The 20108-nt window shown below is 43.8% G+C and overlaps 1 protein-coding gene across 2 annotated transcripts in view; it reads left to right on the forward strand.

The window, feature by feature from the left end:
* The window catches only part of LOC126185109 (cAMP-specific 3',5'-cyclic phosphodiesterase-like), a 954034-nt gene that overhangs the window by 611866 nt on the left and 322060 nt on the right, over window positions 1–20108 (forward strand). For both annotated transcript variants that reach the window (XM_049927917.1, XM_049927918.1), the window contains one exon: window positions 6609–6673. In XM_049927917.1, the coding sequence (XP_049783874.1) occupies window positions 6609–6673 (65 nt within the window). The remainder of the gene's footprint in view (window positions 1–6608; window positions 6674–20108) is intronic.

The following is a 20108-nucleotide window of genomic DNA, read 5'->3' on the forward strand; positions in this document are numbered from 1 at the left end:
CAAATTCGCCGTGCAAGAAAAAGTTCAAGACCCAACCGTCCGCAGGAAAACTGATGCTTACGATTTTTTGGGACGCACAGGATCCAGTACTGGATCATTATGGGGAAAGGGGCACAACAATAAACAGCGTACGTTACAGAGATATGCTTACTGCCAGGCTAAAGCCTGCAATTCGAAGTAAGTGCCGAGGATTGCTGTCAAATTGTGTTTTGTTGTTGCACGACAATGGCCGTCCGCATACTGTGCCCACACTGCTGAAACGCTCCAGAAATTCAAATTTGAAGTACTGGATCATCCTCCATATAGCCCCGATATTGCCTCTTCTGACTATCACTAGTTTGGTCCACTCAAACAGGCATTAAGCGGCCGTCGATTTGCCTCGGACAAAGCAGTGAAAGAAGCGGTGCATTCCTGGCCCGCAGCTCAACCGAGAACCTTCTTTTATGAAGGCATCATGAAGCTTGTACAACGATGGACCACGTGCGTTGAAACGCAAGGAGACTGTCAAAAAATCATGATCCTGTAAGTTTCCTATATGTTTACAAAAAAAATTTATGATTACTTTGCGGATAACAATTGACTCACCCTCGTAAGAAGTGCGAAAGAAAGGACCGGCAAAATTAGAGACTAATATCCGTACCACCGTAACATCGGTTTGCTGCAGAATTTTTGAGCATATTCTACGTTCGAATATAATAAATTTCCTTGAGACAGAAAAACTTAGGTTCACGGATTTAGAAAGCATAGCTCTCGCGAAACTCAGCTTGCCCTTTTCTCGCACAATATTCTCCGAAGCATGGACGAAGGGCAATGGGAAGTTTCCTTCCATAATCTTAGATTTCCAGAAAGTATTTGACTCTGTGCTACACTGCAGACTGCTAACGAAGTTCCGAGCATATGGAAAACATTTTCAGACATTTGGGTGGCTAGAAGACTTCTTGCCGGCTGGTGTGGCCGAGCGGTTCTAGGCGCTGCAGTCAGGAACCGCGCGACTGCTACGGTCGCAGGTTCGAATCCTGCCTCGGGTATGGCTGTGTGTGATGTCCTTAGGTTAGTTAGGTTTAAGAAGTACTAAGTTCTAGGGGACTGATGACCACAGATGTTAAGTCCCATAGTGCTCAGAGCCATTTGAACCATTTTTAAACTAAGGCAGACGAGTAGGAAAAACTGACCCATAATTTTCGAACACGGTCACGTTGATTAAATACATAGGCTTAACCATGAACAGCGATATGAAACAGAACGAACATGTAACGTCGGTTGTAGAAAAGGCGAATGGTTGACTTCTGTTAATTGGGAGAACTCTAGGAAAACGCAGCTCATCTATAAAGGAGACGGCATACAGAACACTTTTGTGACTAACTCTTGAACAGTGCTCGAGTGTTTGGAATCATCACCAGATCGGATTAAAGAAAGACCACGAAGCAATTCAGAGGCATCCTGCTAGATTTATTACCGGTAGGTTCCGTCAGTGCGGAAGTATTGTGGAAATACTATGTGAATTCAGTTGGGAATCCCTGAAAAGAAAGACAATGTTCTGTCTCACAAAACCCTGTTGAGGAAGTTTAGAGGGCAGACTGCAGAATGATTGTACTGCCGCCAAAGTACCGGGTGATCAAAAAGTCAGTATAAATTTGAAAACTTAATAAACCACGGAATAATGTAGATAGAGAGGTAAAAATTGACACACATGCTTGGAATGACATGGGGTTTTATTAGAACCAAAAATAAAACAAAGTATTGCTAGACGCGTGAAAGACCTTTTGCGCGCGTCGTTTGGTGATGATCGTGTGCTCAGCCCCCACTTTCGTCATGCTTAGCCTCCCAGGTTTCCAGACCTCAGTCCGTGAGATTATTGGCTTTGGGGTTTACCTGAAGTCGCAAGTGTATCGTGATCGACGGACATCTCTAGGGATGCTGAAAGACAACATCCGACGCCAATGCCTCACCATAACTCGGGACATGCTTTACAGTGCTGTTCACAACATTATTCCTCGACCACAGCAATTGTTGAGGAATGATGGTGGACATGTTGAGCATTCCCTGTAAAGAACATCACCTTTGCTATGTCTTACTTTGTTATGCTAATTATTGCTATTCTGATCAGATGAAGCGCCATCTGTCGGTCATTTTTTGGACGTTGGTATTTTTTTGGTTCTAATAAAACCCCATGTCATTCCAAGCGTGTGTCAATTTGTACCTCACTATCTATATTATTCCGTGATTTATTCAGTTTTCAAATTTATACTGACTTTTTGATGACCCGGTACATCCCGCGTAAGTACTGCGAAGACAAGGTAAGGCAGGACTCGTACGAAAGCTTAGAGAGAGGCGTTTTCCGTCGTTCCATATGTGACTGTAGCAGGAAATAGAATTACTAGCAATACTACAAGGTACCCTCCACCACGCACCGCCACGTGGCCTGCATAGTATGTGCGTAGATGTATAGGTGTCGAATCCATGTGTGTCTAGTGCTGGTAACCTCGCTTTTCACAAGCAAGCAGCATTCTCCGTTGTTCTCCATTGCGCTCACCTACCAACCATCTATCATGGCACTAAGCCATTATAAAGGGTTTTACAGTTGTTTTTCTCTTCAGTTTACAAAATAATAAGTGAAGGAAGAATTTATTTAGATAGATAAACGTAAGAAGTTTTATTCTTTCCTCTTAGCTATGAATATACACTACTGGCCATTAAAATTATACACCAAGAAGAAATGCAGATGATAAACGGTTATTCATTGGACAAATATATTATAATAGAAATGACATGTGATTACATTTTCACGCAATTTGGGTGCACAGATCCTGAGAAATCAGTACCCAGAACAATCACCTCTGGCCGTAATAACGGCCTTGATACGCCTGGGCATTGAGTCAAACAGAGCTTGGTTGGCGTGAACAGGTACAGCTGCCCATGTAGCTTCAACACGATACCACAGTTCATCAACAGTAGTGACTGGGGTATTGTGATGAGCCAGTTGTTCGGCCACCATTGACCAGACGTTTTCAATTGGTGAGAGATCTGGAGAATGTGCTGACCAGGGCAGCAGTCGAACATTTTCGGTATCCAGAAAGGCCCGTACAGGACCTGCAACATGCGGTCGTGCATTATCCTGCAGAAATGTAGGGTTTCGCAGGGATCGCATGGAGGGTAGAGCCACGTGTCGTAACACATCTGAAATGTAACGTCCGCTGTTCAAAGTGCCTTCAATGCGAACAAGAGGTGACCGAAACGTGTAACCAATGGCACCCCATACCATCACGCCGGCTGATACGCCAGTATGGTGATGATGAATACACGCTTCCAATGTGCGTTCACTGCGATGTCGCCGAACACGGATGCGACAATCATGATACTGCAAACAGAACATGGATTCATCCGAAAAAATAACGTGCACCCAGGTTCGTCGTTGAGTACACCATCGCAGGCGCTCCTGTGTGTGATGCAGCGTAAAGTGTAACCGCAGCCATGGTCTCCGAGCTGATAGTCCATGCTGCTGCAATCGTCGTCGAACTGTTCGTGCAGATGGTTGTTGTCTTGCAAACGTCCTCATCTGTTGACTCAGGGATCGAGACGTGGCTGCACGATCCGTTACAGCTATGCGGATAAAATGCCTGTCATCTCGACTGCTAGTGATACGAGGCCGTTGGGATCCAGCACGGCGTCCCGTATTACCCTCCTGAACCAACCGAGTCCATATTCTGGTAACAGTCATTGGATCTCGACCAACGCGAGCAGCAATGTCGCGATACGATAAACCGCAATCGCGATAGGCTACAATCCGACCTTTATCAAAGTCGGAAACGTGATGGTACGCATTTCTCCTCCTTACACGAGGCATCACAACAACGTGTCACCAGGCAACGCCGGTCAACTTCTGTTTGTTTATGAGAAATCGGTTGGAAAGTTTCCTCGTGTCAGCACGTTGTAGGTGTCGCCACCGGCGCCAACCTTGCGTGAATGCTCTGAAAAGCTAATCATTTGCATACCACAGCATCTTCTTCCTGACGGTTAAATTTCGCGTCTGTAGCGCGTCATCTTCGTGCTGTAGCAATTTTAATGGCCAGTGGTGTAGTTTATTTAGTTATTTTCCTGACAGCTACAGCAACGATTTATAATTTTCTTTAAATATAGCACTATTTTTTCTATCATTTAGCTGACGGTATTAAACAAATTGTGCACAAATAAATTTAAATAAAATTTATGTCGATTTAATTAGGAAACTAGAAACGTTCACGGTTTTAGGAGTATATGCAGCATGCTGTACATATTTGGCTGTGTTCAGATGAGCTTTCTGTTGGTCGGAATCTTCATTTAAGTTCAAGCCCGTTTTCCTAGAAGAAACAATTAGATTCGCCTTCCGTACGATATTTGGACGCGATGTAAAGTTACTGATGTCACTGAGTGACAAGTCTCCTCGATGCGCTGTTTGAAGTCATCTGGTGTTGTGGGTTCGGTGACATTAACATGATTCTTTAAATAGTCCCACAAAATGAAATCCACTGGTGTCAAATTGGCCGGCCATGCGTCCCATTCCTGAGGATTTGGTTTAACTAAATCAGTTACATGTTGGGGGAAAAAATGTGCTATTTTAAAACATATAGCTAGTGCTGTAGCACTCTGGAAAACAATTAATTAAATGATGTTCAAACTCTGCAGAAAGAGTTTACGTGTCTAAATAAATATTCCTTTCACTTGTTATTTTGTTAGCTGCAGAGGAAGACGCTTCACCCGACGTGCCCTTTATGCACTTGTTAGGCCAGATAACATGGTCACGTGTTGGCAACGCAATGCATTCTGATCGCCTTTCAAGCTTCAAGCTAACACAAATTGTTGCATATTTAAACATTTACGTACTCGCTAATAGTGTGGCCGTATCTGAAATTGTATCTGTTTTGCAAATCTTCCACACTCTTACTTCGTGGATGAAGGCCACATACGGAAAAATGATGAATAATGTACCTCGACCTTCAACGGGACTACAGCAGCAATTACTGCACATCTCAATTAAAAAAAACTGTCTGGCACAGCTGTGTCGAGAATAATTCACTAGAACCTTATATTCAACCTTGTTGATTTTATAAAGAGTTGGTAGAGACTGGTATACAGTGACTTCTCATGCCTAGAATTCACAGTCATGTAGGATTTTTAAATGGTCTCTTTTGACGATAAAATCTACTAATGCAATTTCGGCCGTATGACCGTTATCACGTGGGGTTCTGTGAAACTACGATGAACGTTCAATAAGTAAGTCAACACATTATTTCTGAAAACAGGTTGGTTTTATTCACCATATTATTCCCCACTCTTTTGGCTACAAAACCCCATTTTTCAAGACAATCTTCGTTCAATGCGACGGCCTTACGCGACCTTATGGGAAGGTCTGTGTGCCCGAATGCTACCACTCTTCTCGTCGATGTCGGAACTAAAGTCTTACTGCATCTGTAACCTCCCCCTCGTCCATGTATTGCTTCCCGTAGGGCGTAGAGTGTATCCTTCATTGGTCAAAATAGAGGGAGGTCCAAAGGTGAGAGGCGGTATGGTGCCACTCCACGGATTGCCGTTTTGTTTACGGTTTGGAGTGATGTACTCGTGTTGCATCGCCTGTGACGATTTCCGACAAAAAATTGTCACGCTCAGCCTCGAAAAGGGCAACCAATTCCGTACAGATGATCCTTCGTTGCATCTGGTGGTCTTCTGTTACGCGGCGAGGAACCCCGTCGGGCAGCGCGCCTTTGAGTACGCGAACTGATCGACAAGTGTATCATCACTAACAACAAAGACGTCCAGCTGTGCAGCGTGGTGTTTGATTGCGATCAGTTGATCAACTCGAATGAGAGTGTCCTCAAATTCTAATATTACAGGAATTACAGCTTTGTGCAAACTGTCTTCGCGCGGGGGATCGTACAGGTTTGCTTGACTTTGTTGAGAGGATAACAGACACCTCGTCCAACGACTCACCGAGATTTTGTTCACTGTTTGGTCTCCGTAGGCATGCCGCAAGCGCGTATGAATATTTGCTGTGCTCTGGTTTTCCGCTAAAAGAAACTCAGTGACAGTTCTCTGCTGGGAACGCACATCCGTTGCAGACACCATTTCGATGGTTACACATAGCTCCGCAACCTATTTACATTTCATGAAACTATAGGGGCTGAAGGGGGAATATCCGCAATGTCCCACAGCAAATTCCGCATTTTTCCAAAGAAATCTGCTGGGAAAAAATTAGTTGCTTTACTTATTGAATTCCCCTCGTGCAAACACTGAGCGTACAAACCTGCATTTGCATCATGTCATGCATATGGCAGTTACATATTTTATTATATAGCTGCTATATGCTTGGAACGAGACTTTAGAAAACTATTGCTGTAGCTGAAGTCAATGAAGACGGGTTTCTTGGACTTTGGTATACTTTTCAGTCATTAGCTGAGTCGTTAAATTAACAGGCATCTTCATTAACCATTCCAACTCAGTAGGAAGGCAAATGAACGTGTACGCTCAGAATATTTCTCACAGATTTCAGATCTTGTTTTCCTGCTGTTGAGTTGCTGTTGTGAGGAATACCTCGGCAGATCGGTAATTTATATTGCGTTCTCGATTTGTTTCAGATCCCGGAGGTCATCTGGAGCCCCGGGCAATGCTACACCACAGCCACGCAATTTGGCTCCTGGAGGTAAGATTCATCTCTTATTTGTGACTGCTTCGCCATAAGTGACTATTCTACTTTTCTATTGGTTTTGCTATGTTCCAATTGCATAGTTGATGTTCACTGATGAAAACGGAGCCCTTATGAGGTCTGATGCGAGTATAACTTTTCATCCAAATGGAATCTGTCTGTACTCAGCAAAAATGATACAAGATTTGCGACTATTTTTAAACGCTCTGAAAACTGAAATAATATGAAAAAAACGCAAAAATAGTAACCACTCAATGTCTACAAGATTCACTGGCCCTGACCACCTGTACAAGCGTTCTTTCTCTATTGAAGGGCAACCTATTTTCTTCGGTTACAAGAGATTGTAAGGGAAACGTTTAAAGATGAATTTCCTAGTGAGCAACACATTTATTTGGGCAAGCTTGAAACTAGAGGCAAATATGTCAGCTCAAGAGTCTTATATGGGAGAAGAGTATGAAATTCGTAAATATTGTACCCTGTACCCATACGAGACTCCAAAACTGACTGTATCCTTGTAGTTTCTAACAAGTTCCGGTCGTATATTACCCAGTGATCCTGTCGATATACTTTTGAAAATATAGCAGTGCAAGACATGAAATTGGGCGAAAGTGCTACCTTCGATTAGTGACATTTGGTAACCTGCTGTCATGATAGGGTGACTCGAACGATGAAACTGTGTTCATTCAATAAATCTCGCTCTATTGATGACTAGAATATGCGTCAATTTAGAAAGAAACATATAGTAGTCATTTACAATTATTGATTACACTATGATTGAAGACAGTTAGCTAACTGTTCAAAGTTCTTATCATAGTCGCAGGCGAGTATTAAATTAAGATACTGTATCAGATCTGAGACTATTTCAAACGTAACTAAAGAGGTGTCAACCATCAGATCTAAATATGCCAAGCTATACCTCATAGTACTGAGAGACTAGTTTTTGTTGTCATAGAATTTGCAGTACTCGTAGTGGGGAAGGGAAGAGGGCACGTAAGAGTCTATATTTAGTTCCAGACGACTGTAACGCAGGACGTAAGTTCTTGATTAAGTGGGGTACTACAAGTCCATATCCTAAGGTAACAAACATATCAGAGAAACTATGTTCCAATTTTTTCTGAAAAATATGAATTATATGGAGACCAAAGCAGTTTCCTGAACCCGAATGTACCTCAAACTATAAATTTATGCAAATAGTTTTATGTTAGGTAAACTAGGTTGGAAAGAAAAGCTAACTACTTAAATACTTATTGGAAATCTCAGAATGTTTTTTTCTTATTTATTTATCAACCGCAAACATTACTCTGTGTTATGCACGATAGATTTGTTTTTGTTGTTCGGTATACCAGAAGGCTCTCTTAGCAAACGTTAAGTGTTTCATAGCTATTAAGTTAGTAATGTTAAATAAGGTTTTTAGTTGCTTTCATATTTAGCTTGTCCTCCTTGGCACACTGTGGCTCTACTGATGCTTGAAACTGAGCGGATGAAACCAGAGTATGAAAATCCCCTTAGGAACACGGCATTCGGACATAACTGTACAGGTCACTTAATTTGCCGATGTTCTATAGTTCCTCCAACTATAAGTATCAGTGTATAAATCAGTTCCTTATCAGTTTAGTTAAATGTTCCAGAAACAATTTATATGAAGTACGTTAATTCTGTAAAATGACTTACTTAAGATAATTTATAATTTTCGTAGGCATTGCTGCCCATTTAGAGATTAATATGAACAGTGGCGAAAAAGGCTTCGCTTTAATTACAGAAGTATTTTACTCTTGTAAACAATGTAAGCACGGGGACAGAAAATTGGTCACATCACAAGACATGACGCTAATACTGTGTATCATCACTTCTGTCATTGATAACGACCTAAACTGAGAAAGGAAGAAAGTCGACAAGATTCTTTACATATGCCATATCCCGCTGAAGACACTCATTGATGATTGGATCCCACTGAGCTCTCTGACTGCTGCGTTTAAAAAGTTTTTCCGAATAGTTTCCATGGGCTTAAAATTAGCGTAGCTTAGCTGCCCAGTCTAGCAGTAAGAGGATACTGATTGTGAGTCAAACGAGGAAAGCAGGCGTGCAGTCCTGTGACAATGGCTGTTGTCTTCGAGACGGGAGTGTCTACAGCACACACATCATGAGGATGTGTAATAAGGGGCAACGTTTGGGCGACGATAATGTTGAAATCAACATCCCCGTTCGTGTACACGTTACCCAATGGTTGGCCGAAAAACAGCCCAGAAACATCACAGCATCAGCTCCAACCGGAACTACACCCTCCGTACATCAATGTTGAACCTATTTAGTGAAGAAATAGATGTATCAGTTTTTTACAGAAATTAACATCGAGTTGTTTCACAGAAAACGTTACTAATTATTTTAAGAAGCTTATTAACTTTCCTTCTGTTGCTGTATTTACCTTCAGTTGACGACAGTACTCGTATAAGCTGCAAAATGTTTCATCTGTTTGGATAGGAAGAAGAATAGAGGCGTTGGTGCACTCTATGTGGGATCACTCTTAGCCTTAAGCTGTATCAGCATCGAAAGAGGATTGAAGATGTAAATAAGGACGACCAGACCGGAACTGAACTCGACTCACGAATACAAATCACTTCTCTCGTTGCGGATATGACAATGTAATCTAACTAAACAAAATCTAATAACGATTTTTATCACGCTGTAATCAAGACTACAACGAGGAAACCGAACACAGTGTGCATGGTTATTTAGTGGACGTTAGCAATACAAAGGCCATAACCAGTTGATAACACAGCCTTTCTTCATAACATTAAGTTATATACTGGAACAAAGTTCCCCAACAGGTAAATACTGTTCTGCAAGCATTCACCATCTCGACAGACGCCTATTTGAGACCCACATCATGAACAGTGGCCCATCATCTATAAAATTTTCTTACATTGCCCCATAATATTTCCATAGTACCACTAGCAGGTATTAGTCGACCACAATATTATTGCATCTGTGAGTGAGGATGTTTGGTTCGGCTTATCGTGAGTTACCACGAGAACGTGTGAACCACTTGATATTATATGCACAACCGTCCTGAGAGCATTCACAGTACGATGCGTTTCCTTTATTCACCACAAGAATTGTTTATTGCAATGTCGCCGCGTGTTCCCGGTAACGGCCACAGGAGACCAAGCGCGGTAATATCGTGGTGTGGTAGCAACGCGTTTGCAGTGTTGATACTGTGTGTTTACCCTCATCCTCAAATGCACAGCTTCAAAGTACACAGAATCTGTTCAAGGGGATATCAAATGTCACGAGGCAATATAACGTTTCTGTGATCAAGTGCAGCTTGTCGTTGCGAGTATAATTGACGGCAGTAACCAGAAAACGGCGACAGTTACATCCAATATGATTACATGTGTTAATCACTTGTTTAATTTATTGTCTAAATATTTTGATTCACAGTGTTCAATGGAAGCTGTTCAGCAAAGAGCCTGAAGTTAGTTGCCACACTTTACTGTATTGTGGGTGAGCACTCTGTCGTTTTCAAGGCGCAGATGCTTGTTATTTTACCCGCGGACAGGAGCAATACTACATTTTCGTTGGAAAGCAGGAATATGTTCAAAATGCAGTATTTACTATCTGATCTCCTGAAGAAAAATTTCTGGTCACCACAGACTATAAAGTGTCTTGTCTCTTATTTTGCTGTCTCCCCAGATTACGTGGCCTTCAGAAAATCCCCAAGAAAGGGATTCCTCTTAGGCCTATGCAATGAATACAGCATACAATCAAGTTTTCATTGGTGTTTTTTAGTTGAAAAATAGTAATATCTTCACTGTGTAGTGGGATTTTTCCGAGGCAGCTCTGAAAGGAAGTTTATCGACGGTTGTCGCTGTAACTCCGGTTGTAGTTACTTGAAACACGAAATTAACATATCACCCTGATCGTTACAGATGTAATTTTAGTTCGTCGTACGGATTTTCAAAAAAAAAAAAATGACCAATTATAGATATTTTATTCGAAAAAAATGGGCATTATTGAACCCATCTTTTTTGGCCGAAGAAATACTAAATATCAAGATAAAAAAATCGGCTTCGATGAACTGAAGAGAACTCAGTTTGCTTCAAGCGAGACCAAAAGTTATTAAAATCAGATGGAAATTGTAGCGTGGGCGACGACAACCATGCCGAAAAACATGGTTCTGAGAAGAAGGCGTTTAAAGTTTCACGAGTATTTATCACTGAAAAGGGACCAAGCTTAAAACTTACGGGATATCATCGATGCCTAGTCCATAATAACTATCGCCTCAGTTAGTGGGTGTCAGCTTTCTGCTACTTCGACCTGCTAAGCCCAAATTTTCGTCCTCAAATCCCATTTTGTTGCTGAGCGCATCGCTGCTGGCGACTCTGTCTTCACAGAATCGGCGGATTTCATCGCCGATTTTGATTTGAAGGGCATTTGCCACATGTAATAATGCAGTATGGGCTACATTCAAAAGACATAGGGCCACGTTTGAAGGAATATTGACAATTTGGCTTCGGCTGGATCTTTGGGAGCGTATCTCCAAATGAGGCTATTGAAACTTTCGTTCACATTTTGAGTGAAACCGCCCAAACAACGCTCCAGCAAATCAGGTTTACTCAAATCGATAAAAATAAGGGTGATGGCATCGATAACGACTTGCTACCGTTTCTCTAACGCCGAGGGGTGCCATGCACGCCCAGCTTGGTTCAAATGGCTCTGAGCACTATGGGACTCAACTGCTGTGGTCATAAGTCCCCTAGAACTTAGAACTACTTAAACCTAACTAACCTAAGGACAGCACACAACACCCAGCCATCACGACGCCCAGCTTGAAACGCCCACAGAATCGTTACTTTTTGGATTTCGCGCATAATGTTTTGGGGAATAATTCTTCAATGTATATACATTGAAATTCCGTAATAGAAAAATTTCCAGTTTTTTTTCACCCTTACCCTGTCATTCCCCCTTAAGAAATAGGCGTAATTGTTATATCGATTAAAGGAATTACGTTTGAATGACCCTGATATATTTTGATGTGGCCTCTCTCTTCACTCGCGTTCCTCCAACTGATTCGCTATGGTTAATTAAGATTACGATTGGTGTTGAATGAACGAACCTATTTCGACTTGTTTTGACTTCGACTTACCTATTTAATGATCAGTTTTATGAGCAAATCGATGGAGTTGAGATACGGAGCGCTTTGTCACCTATTACTGCCAAACTGTTTTTGCAAGATTTCGAAAAACGGGTCCTAGAGACGGCGCCGTTGAAATCTGTGAGGCCTTTTGCAAAATTTTAACAACCTTTTACAACAGCTGAATTCAATTCACCCAAAAATTCGCTTCACTTTGGAGGTGGCAAAAGGTGGCTGCCTTCACTTCCTTGATGTGTTGGTCAGAAGGAAGGTTGAGGGTACGTTGGGCCATGCCATTTCTAGAAAGGCAATTCCCTCTGGCTTGTATCTTTAGGCTGACGGTTGACATCGTTTTGCTCAACCTGAAGGTTCGCTTCGTACGTTGGTTCATACGGCCCACGTCATCTCAGACACGGAACGTTCGTGAGCCGAGTTGGCTCACCTCGAAAAACCTTTAGCCAGAATATTTACAGTGAGAGAGAGATCAGACGCACGATCCGCTGTCGAACAACCCTGAGTCTGGTGAGTGATGAAAATTGTCACCGAAGTTAACGACCTTTTTTTTTCCTTACGCACCCATCATTTCCACCGGGATGGGAAGTGTGGGTTTTCGACCACCATCTAACATTAGGGCTCTTTCGCGCTCTGTAAAGAACGATCGTGATTTGTGTAAGACCGATGTCTACCTATCCATTGTACACTCCTGGAAATTGAAATAAGAACACCGTGAATTCATTGTCCCAGGAAGGGGAAACTTTATTGACACATTCCTGGGGTCAGATACATCACATGATCACACTGACAGAACCACAGGCACATAGACACAGGCAACAGAGCATGCACAATGTCGGCACTAGTACAGTGTATATCCACCTTTCGCAGCAATGCAGGCTGCTATTCTCCCATGGAGACGATCGTAGAGATGCTGGATGTAGTCCTGTGGAACGGCTTGCCATGCCATTTCCACCTGGCGCCTCAGTTGGACCAGCGTTCGTGCTGGACGTGCAGACCGCGTGATACGACGCTTCATCCAGTCCCAAACATGCTCAATGGGGCCAGGGTAGTTGACTTACACCTTCTAGAGCACGTTGGGTGGCACGGGATACATGCGGACGTGCATTGTCCTGTTGGAACAGCAAGTTCCCTTGCCGGTCTAGGAATGGTAGAACGATGGGTTCGATGACGGTTTGGATGTACCGTGCACTATTCAGTGTCCCCTCGACGATCACCAGTGGTGTACGGCCAGTGTAGGAGATCGCTCCCCACACCATGATGCCGGGTGTTGGCCCTGTGTGCCTCGGTCGTATGCAGTCCTGATTGTGGCGCTCACCTGCACGGCGCCAAACACGCATACGACCATCATTGGCACCAAGGCAGAAGCGACTCTCATCGCTGAAGACGACACGTCTCCATTCGTCCCTCCATTCACGCCTGGAGGCGGGCTGCACGATGTTGGGGCGTGAGCGGAAGACGGCCTAACGGTGTGCGGGACCGTAGCCCAGCTTCATGGAGACGGTTGCGAATGGTCCTCGCCGATACCCCAGGAGCAACAGTGTCCCTAATTTGCTGGGAAGTGGCGGTGCGGTCCCCTACGGCACTGCGTAGGATCCTACGGTCTTGGCGTGCATCCGTGCGTCGCTGCGGTCCGGTCCCAGGTCGACGGGCACGTGCACCTTCCGCCGACCACTGGCGACAACATCGATGTACTGTGGAGACCTCACGCCCCACGTGTTGAGCAATTCGGCGGTACGTCCACCCGGCCTCCCGCATGCCCACTATACGCCCTCGCTCAAAGTCCGTCAACTGCACATACGGTTCACGTCCACGCTGTCGCGGCATGCTACCAGTGTTAAAGACTGCGATGGAGCTCCGTATGCCACGGCAAACTGGCTGACACTGACGGCGGCGGTGCACAAATGCTGCGCAGCTAGCGCCATTCGACGGCCAACACCGCGGTTCCTGGTGTGTCCGCTGTGCCGTGCGTGTGATCATTGCTTGTACAGCCCTCTCGCAGTGTCCGGAGCAAGTATGGTGGGTCTGACACACCGGTGTCAATGTGTTCTTTTTTCCATTTCCAGGAGTGTACAAGGGGCGTTCAGTAAGTGATGCAACACGTCTTTTTTTTTTCTCTGCCAATTTCGGTTGAAAAAATTTTGGGACATCGTGGAATATTTCCGCTTCAGACCCTATGGTTTCACGAAGTTCCGATAGGTGGCAGCGCTATACGTAGCCTTCAAAATAGCGTCTTTAACGGTGGTGCGTTCCAAGCACAGAGCTGTCACCAGAGTGTTGCAGATTATCGTATGCACTTGCAGAATGTCTACGGTGTCCTGGCACTGCAGAAAAACGCACTGAGTTGTTGGGCAAGGCGTCTGTCATCATCGCAACAAGGTCGCACAAACCTGTCCGATCCCTCCCGTGCCGGCTGGCCGCACACAGTGTGACCCCAGCAGTGTTGAAAGGACGGCTTACAATCAAACACCTGCATGACAACACAAGCCTGTGCACCCGAGAGGAGCTCAGAAAGACTTCATTGGTCCGTTCTTCGTCATGCACCCTACAGCCCAGATCTCACACTTTCTGCCTTCCACCTGTTAGGACCAATGAAGAGAAGCAGTACGTGGATGATGGGGAGGTTATTGACGCATCAAGACGGTGGCTCCGGCGTCGACTAGTAGATTGGTACCATGCCGGCATACAGGCCCTCCCATTAAGATAGCGTAAGACCCTCACATTGGATGGAGATGATGTTGAAAATAGGCTTTTGTACCCAAAAGAGTCGGGAATAAAGTGGTGTACTGGAATTCAAAATACAATCAACCTGCTTTCAGAAAAAAAAATGTTGCATTACTTGTTAAACGACCCTAGCAGTTGTTGCATTTCGTACATTGATCATACCATTAGGACCGAGGTGGATCGGTGTATTAAACGTAAGCATTACACACGCTTACAACAGCCGAGCAAATCTGCTGATGCTGAACACTGCCTTGGTAGTGGTGATCCTGTTGAATATAACAACACGGAGGTTCTGGCGTGCGCTTCCAGCTGTTGGGGTAGTGTTATTAAGGCAGCCGTTGAGATGAAATTAGCGAGTGACCTTTTACGTAGCGATGGAGGATTTTGCTTAAAATCTGCTTTGAATCCTTCTCAGTCCGCCGCTCGTGGTCTCGCGGTAGCGTTCTCGCTTCCCGAGCACGGGGTCCCGGGTTCGATTCCCGGCGGGGTCAGGGATTTTCACCTGCCTCGAGATGACTGGGTGTTTGTGTTGTCCTCATCATTTCATCATCATCCAGGAAAGTGGCGAAATTGGACTGAGCAAAGATTGGGTAATTGTACGGGCGCTGATAACCACGCAGTTGAGCGCCCCACAAACCAAACATCATCGAATCCTTCTCTCTTCCTGGTCAAACAACAGAGGGTCAGAGTTAATACTAAATCACGTGTTGGTAAATAATATTAACTGTTGATAACTTCTGGCATTGGGCAGCTTGTGTGTGTGTGTGTGTGTGTGTGTGGTGTGTGTGTGTGTGTGTGTGTGTGTGTGTGTGTGTGTGTGTGTGTGTGTGTGTGTGTGCGTGCGTGCGTGTGCTTGGAATGACATGGGGTTTTATTAGAACCAAAAATAAAACAAAGTATTGCTAGACGCGTGAAAGATCTCTTGCGCGCGTCGTTTGGTGGTGATCATGTGCTCAGCCGCCACTTTCGTCATGTTTGACCTCCCAGGTCTCCAGACCTCAGTCCGTGCGATTATTGGCTTTGGGGTTACCTGGAGTCGCAAGTGTATCGTGATCGACCGACATCTCTAGGGATGCTGAAAGACAACATCCGACGCCAATGCCTCACCATAACTCCGGACATGCTTTACAGTGCCGTTCACAACATTATTGCTCGACCACAGCAATTGTTGAGGAATGATGGTGGACATATTGAGCATTTGCTGTAAAGATCATCATCTTTGCTTTGTCTTACTTTGTTATGCTAATTGTTGCTATTCTGATCAAGTGAAGCGCCATCTGTCGGACATTTTTTGAACGTTTGTATTTTTTTGCTTCTAATAAAACCCCATGTCATTCCAAGCATGCGTGTCAATTTGTACCTCTCTATCTACATTATTCCGTGATTTATTCAGTTTTCAAATATATACTGACTTTTTGATCACCCGGTATATAGAACGACGACCGGCTGCAAGCCCGAAATTTATTTCAACTTTGAATATCGTTCTTTCTCACTGACGCACTGTTCATACCGTATTATCTACTTCAGTTATACGTTCACGGTCAGCGTTTAACAAGTAGCAGGAAATTTTCACAGTTAATTCTTATGGTACAGTTCACTGGTCAAACGCGTGGTTCGATCAACACGGCGGAAGAGATGTATACGAATATTTTACACCAAACCCAAACTGTCTTATATGGTGCACTTAAAAACGTATCGTTAGCACTACTACGCGGCACATACGTACACGCACAGCCAAACAACCTTTTTACCGCTTAAACAAACTCCGCGACGTGGTCTTAGGAGCAAGCCATGCTTCTCCATCTCTCTACTTGGGGAATCCCAGCGCTCTTGATTTACGCAATTACCCCACCGATCAAGAAACTGCCGACGCTAACGGCGTTCTATAGATAGTAGCACGCAACGATATGCAACTTACATTCCCCACAAAATGTGTGGAAATTTAGAAAAAGAACCCTGCGGGTGATCCAGAAAGAAGAGAAAATATGTGAATGATGACAGAAAAGAACTCGAACGTGTCTTACATACTTGGCTCTCCTTCTCACTGAAAAATATAAACTGCACATTATGTAATATTGGGAGTTTGTTTTAGAAAATATATTACAAACATTTTCTTACGGTCTAAAGGCCTCCAGCGCAGCTGCACAAGAAAAACTCAAAAACTAGAAATCGTGACATGTACAAAACATCACAATAAAAGGACAAAGAAAAGGGTAATGTGTACTGCAAATCTACCTTGCGTTGTCAGTACGTGAACAGCGATGAAGTATGAAAAGAAATCTCACAACACTGTTGTGCGCAGTTTGTATTGGTGAAAGAAAAATTATGTATGAAAAGTTACATAGGATACCGCAGTTCGGCCGTCTGCATGCAACCGTACACAGCTTACAGAACCTTTGGCAAACGTTGAGACCAGCATTTCTAGAGGCGGCACGAACTCCCCCCTCGGAGAGCTCCCGCTTTACAGCTTTGTGTGGCAGGTTTTCTTGTCACGCTGCCGCTTTCTTGTGCTGCTTCTTAGTCGCTACCACAGAGATATCTCCAGAGGCGTTCGGAGCTTTTGTTACGAAAATCCCTGCGTGGCATTTTGCGCTGCGCAGAGGGCAGGCCACACGTGGAACACGGCGACCTTCTCAGAGAGGAGGCCAGCGAAGGGCACGTGCCCTCTCTATGCTTCCAACTATGATTACAACCTTGCTTCGAGAAATGCGCCTGTGAGATGTACGAAAATTGCAGAGGTACAAGCCAGTAGTAGGTTATACTAGTGGAGACTGAATAGCGAACACACGAAAGCGTTAGCATTGCATAAAAATATACATGATTTTTAGCGTTGTCCTGGTTTTCCAGTGACCCCATTCGAGCATCTCCAAATTTACGGATCTTAACCATATATAGAGTATCCCTCATAAAGAGTCACAGGCAGATATCTGAAATTTCCTTTTTGCGGTGTGTAGCTGGAGTCACTCCAAACAAATTAAGCTCATCACATCTTTCATACGACACACAGTATCAACAGAAAGTGTAGATCTGTTTCTCGTTACGAATAAAATGATTTTTAAAGCAGAATTTTACGTGTCCATTGTATAGAGTGGTCTCATATTAGTCTAATGTGAAATTCGTTTTATTGATATGTATTAAGAGCGACGTTAAAACACGCAGAATAACCAGTACTACAGCAGCGGCGGAGTAGCGTCGTGAGCCGAGCTGACTGCAATCGATATGCTTCTGCGCTGCTATGTCGCTGTTGGAGTACTGATTATTCTCAGTGTTTAATTACCCTCTTAATACATATCGATAAAACGAAATCGCACTAGACTAATTTGGGACTGTTCTATGTAATGGACACGTAAAATTCCGCTTTAAAAATCATTTTGTTCACAAAGAGGAAAAAACTGACGCTTTCCGTCGACCTCGGGTGTCGCATAAAAGACTTGATGAGTCACATTTATTTGAGGTGATCAGAACTACAGGTCACAAAAAGGAAATAGCAGATATTTGCCTAAACACCAGAAAAAATGCATCTGATGACTCTTAGAAGGGACACCTGATACATTATTACGATAGGGTGTACATACATAACTACGTGATCACATTCAGATTTCAGCATTAAAATCTTTGTTTCGTACCTCATAAATGTCTCTTATATACTTATTTTCGCTATGGTTGAGGTAGAATTTAACGTTATAAAAAACCTTCTGATATTAGCACTACCTATTTTATAAAGAAGCGAAGAAATAAACATGTTTTTGATATCGCCTAAATTTCAGCTGCCGTTTTTGAGGGCTGACGTTCCTTAGCTGACGTGTCCTTACGTTATGCGCAGCCATTGTGAATTACAGCTTTCTCTTTGTTGCACTGGGAGAGATAAAATGGTATATGTTAATGCTATGAACGTGTTGTGTTAATCGACTGTGATTAAACATCTTGTGCGTTGTAAGGTCGAGGAATTGCCGTCCACGCCTGAGGTCACGGTAGCGAGGTCTTGTTAGTGTCATTAATACTCGTATTATCATGGCATAGTATCTTTTTTGTGGTGCGCTCAACTGTGAGGGCATCAGCGCCCAGACAGTCACAATTTTTACACAGTCCAATTTCTTTCACAGTCCAATCTAGGAACTGTCAGGGATGATGATGATGATGATGATGATGATGATGAAGTCAACACGAACACTCAGTCCCCGGGCAGAGAAAATCCCCAACCTGGGCGGGAATCGAATCCGGGACCTCGTGATCCAGAGGCAGCAACGCTAGCCACTAGACCACGAACTGCGGACGTTCATGTGGAGGAAGCTGTGTAAGATAGCAAAGAAAAACACAAACATCATCCATCTCATTGCCTGCTATGTTGGTACGTGGGATACGGATAGTGTATTTAATTTGTTCAAGTGTCATACACTTATGGACAACATGTCCTCGAAAAATATTTCAGGAACTTTCATAGTTTCCGTTACAGTCCAGTCCTGTAACCGCGCGTAGGGACAACATAGGGTTGTCTGATGTAACGTATAGCGATGTGTTTGTGCTACGAACGGAAAGGAGAGAATGCAACTCGGTGCTGGTACATTGGCCCACTTCTCTACAACATCTCGAAGGGAGCTGACGTCGGCATGTGAAGGTCGAATCACCCTCAACAGTTTCACATGCCCTCACTCCATAAGACACTGTAGAGGGGTTTGGATTTGGAGCCAAGCTGTACACCACTAACACTCCATCTCTTGCAGGCCAAGTGCTAGCGATGACAAATTGATCCATCACCAGGATTCGGATCGTGCTCCTTCAAGACGAGCGCCACTGCACACGTGTTCCTACGCAGTCTCGGCTACGGAATCGAAACCTCTTCAGCATCCGTAGCAAAAACTGTTTTTCTACTGCACGTATGTAGGTAGAAATGTTCGTTCCTCATTTTCCGTTAGTGTAAATTCGAAGAACATGTTATGAGGAATGCGAGGCTAGATGAAGGAGAAACATGAATTAAAATAGCTGGAATAAATGTAAACAACCTCAGATACACGGATGATACGATCCTGTTGGCAGAAATTGAAGAAGAATTGAGAACACTCTTGCTGAAGGTGAAAGACGAAAGTGAAAAAAAGGCCGGTCTTAGCCTGAATGTGAAGAAAACGAAAATTATGGCAACTACACCTACCAATTCGTGGGATATAGCAGGAGAAACCATGGAGGTAGTGACCACATTCAGTTATCTCGGTTCCCAGATCTCTGCTGACGGCGACTGCAGCCATGAAATCCGGAGACGCCTGTTGCTCGGTAGACAGGCGATGTCAAACCTCTACAAGGTAATAAGGTCCAGAGATATAACACTAACAACAAAGATCCGTATTGTGAGGGCTATGGTCTTTCCAGCTGTGATGTATGGACGTGTGACCTGGACCATTAGAAAGGCTGAACGGCGAAGAATTAACGCCTTCGAATTGTGGTGTTGGAGGAAACTTCTTGGAGTTCCATGGACTGCAAATAGAACCAACAGATCAATATTGGAGCAAATAAAACCAGATTTCTTCCTGGAAGGTATAATGTTAAAACAAAAGCTGACCTACTTTGGAAAGA

This window comes from Schistocerca cancellata, chromosome 4 (assembly GCF_023864275.1).
Source record: "Schistocerca cancellata isolate TAMUIC-IGC-003103 chromosome 4, iqSchCanc2.1, whole genome shotgun sequence".
Classification (NCBI taxonomy): Eukaryota; Metazoa; Arthropoda; class Insecta; order Orthoptera; family Acrididae; genus Schistocerca; species Schistocerca cancellata.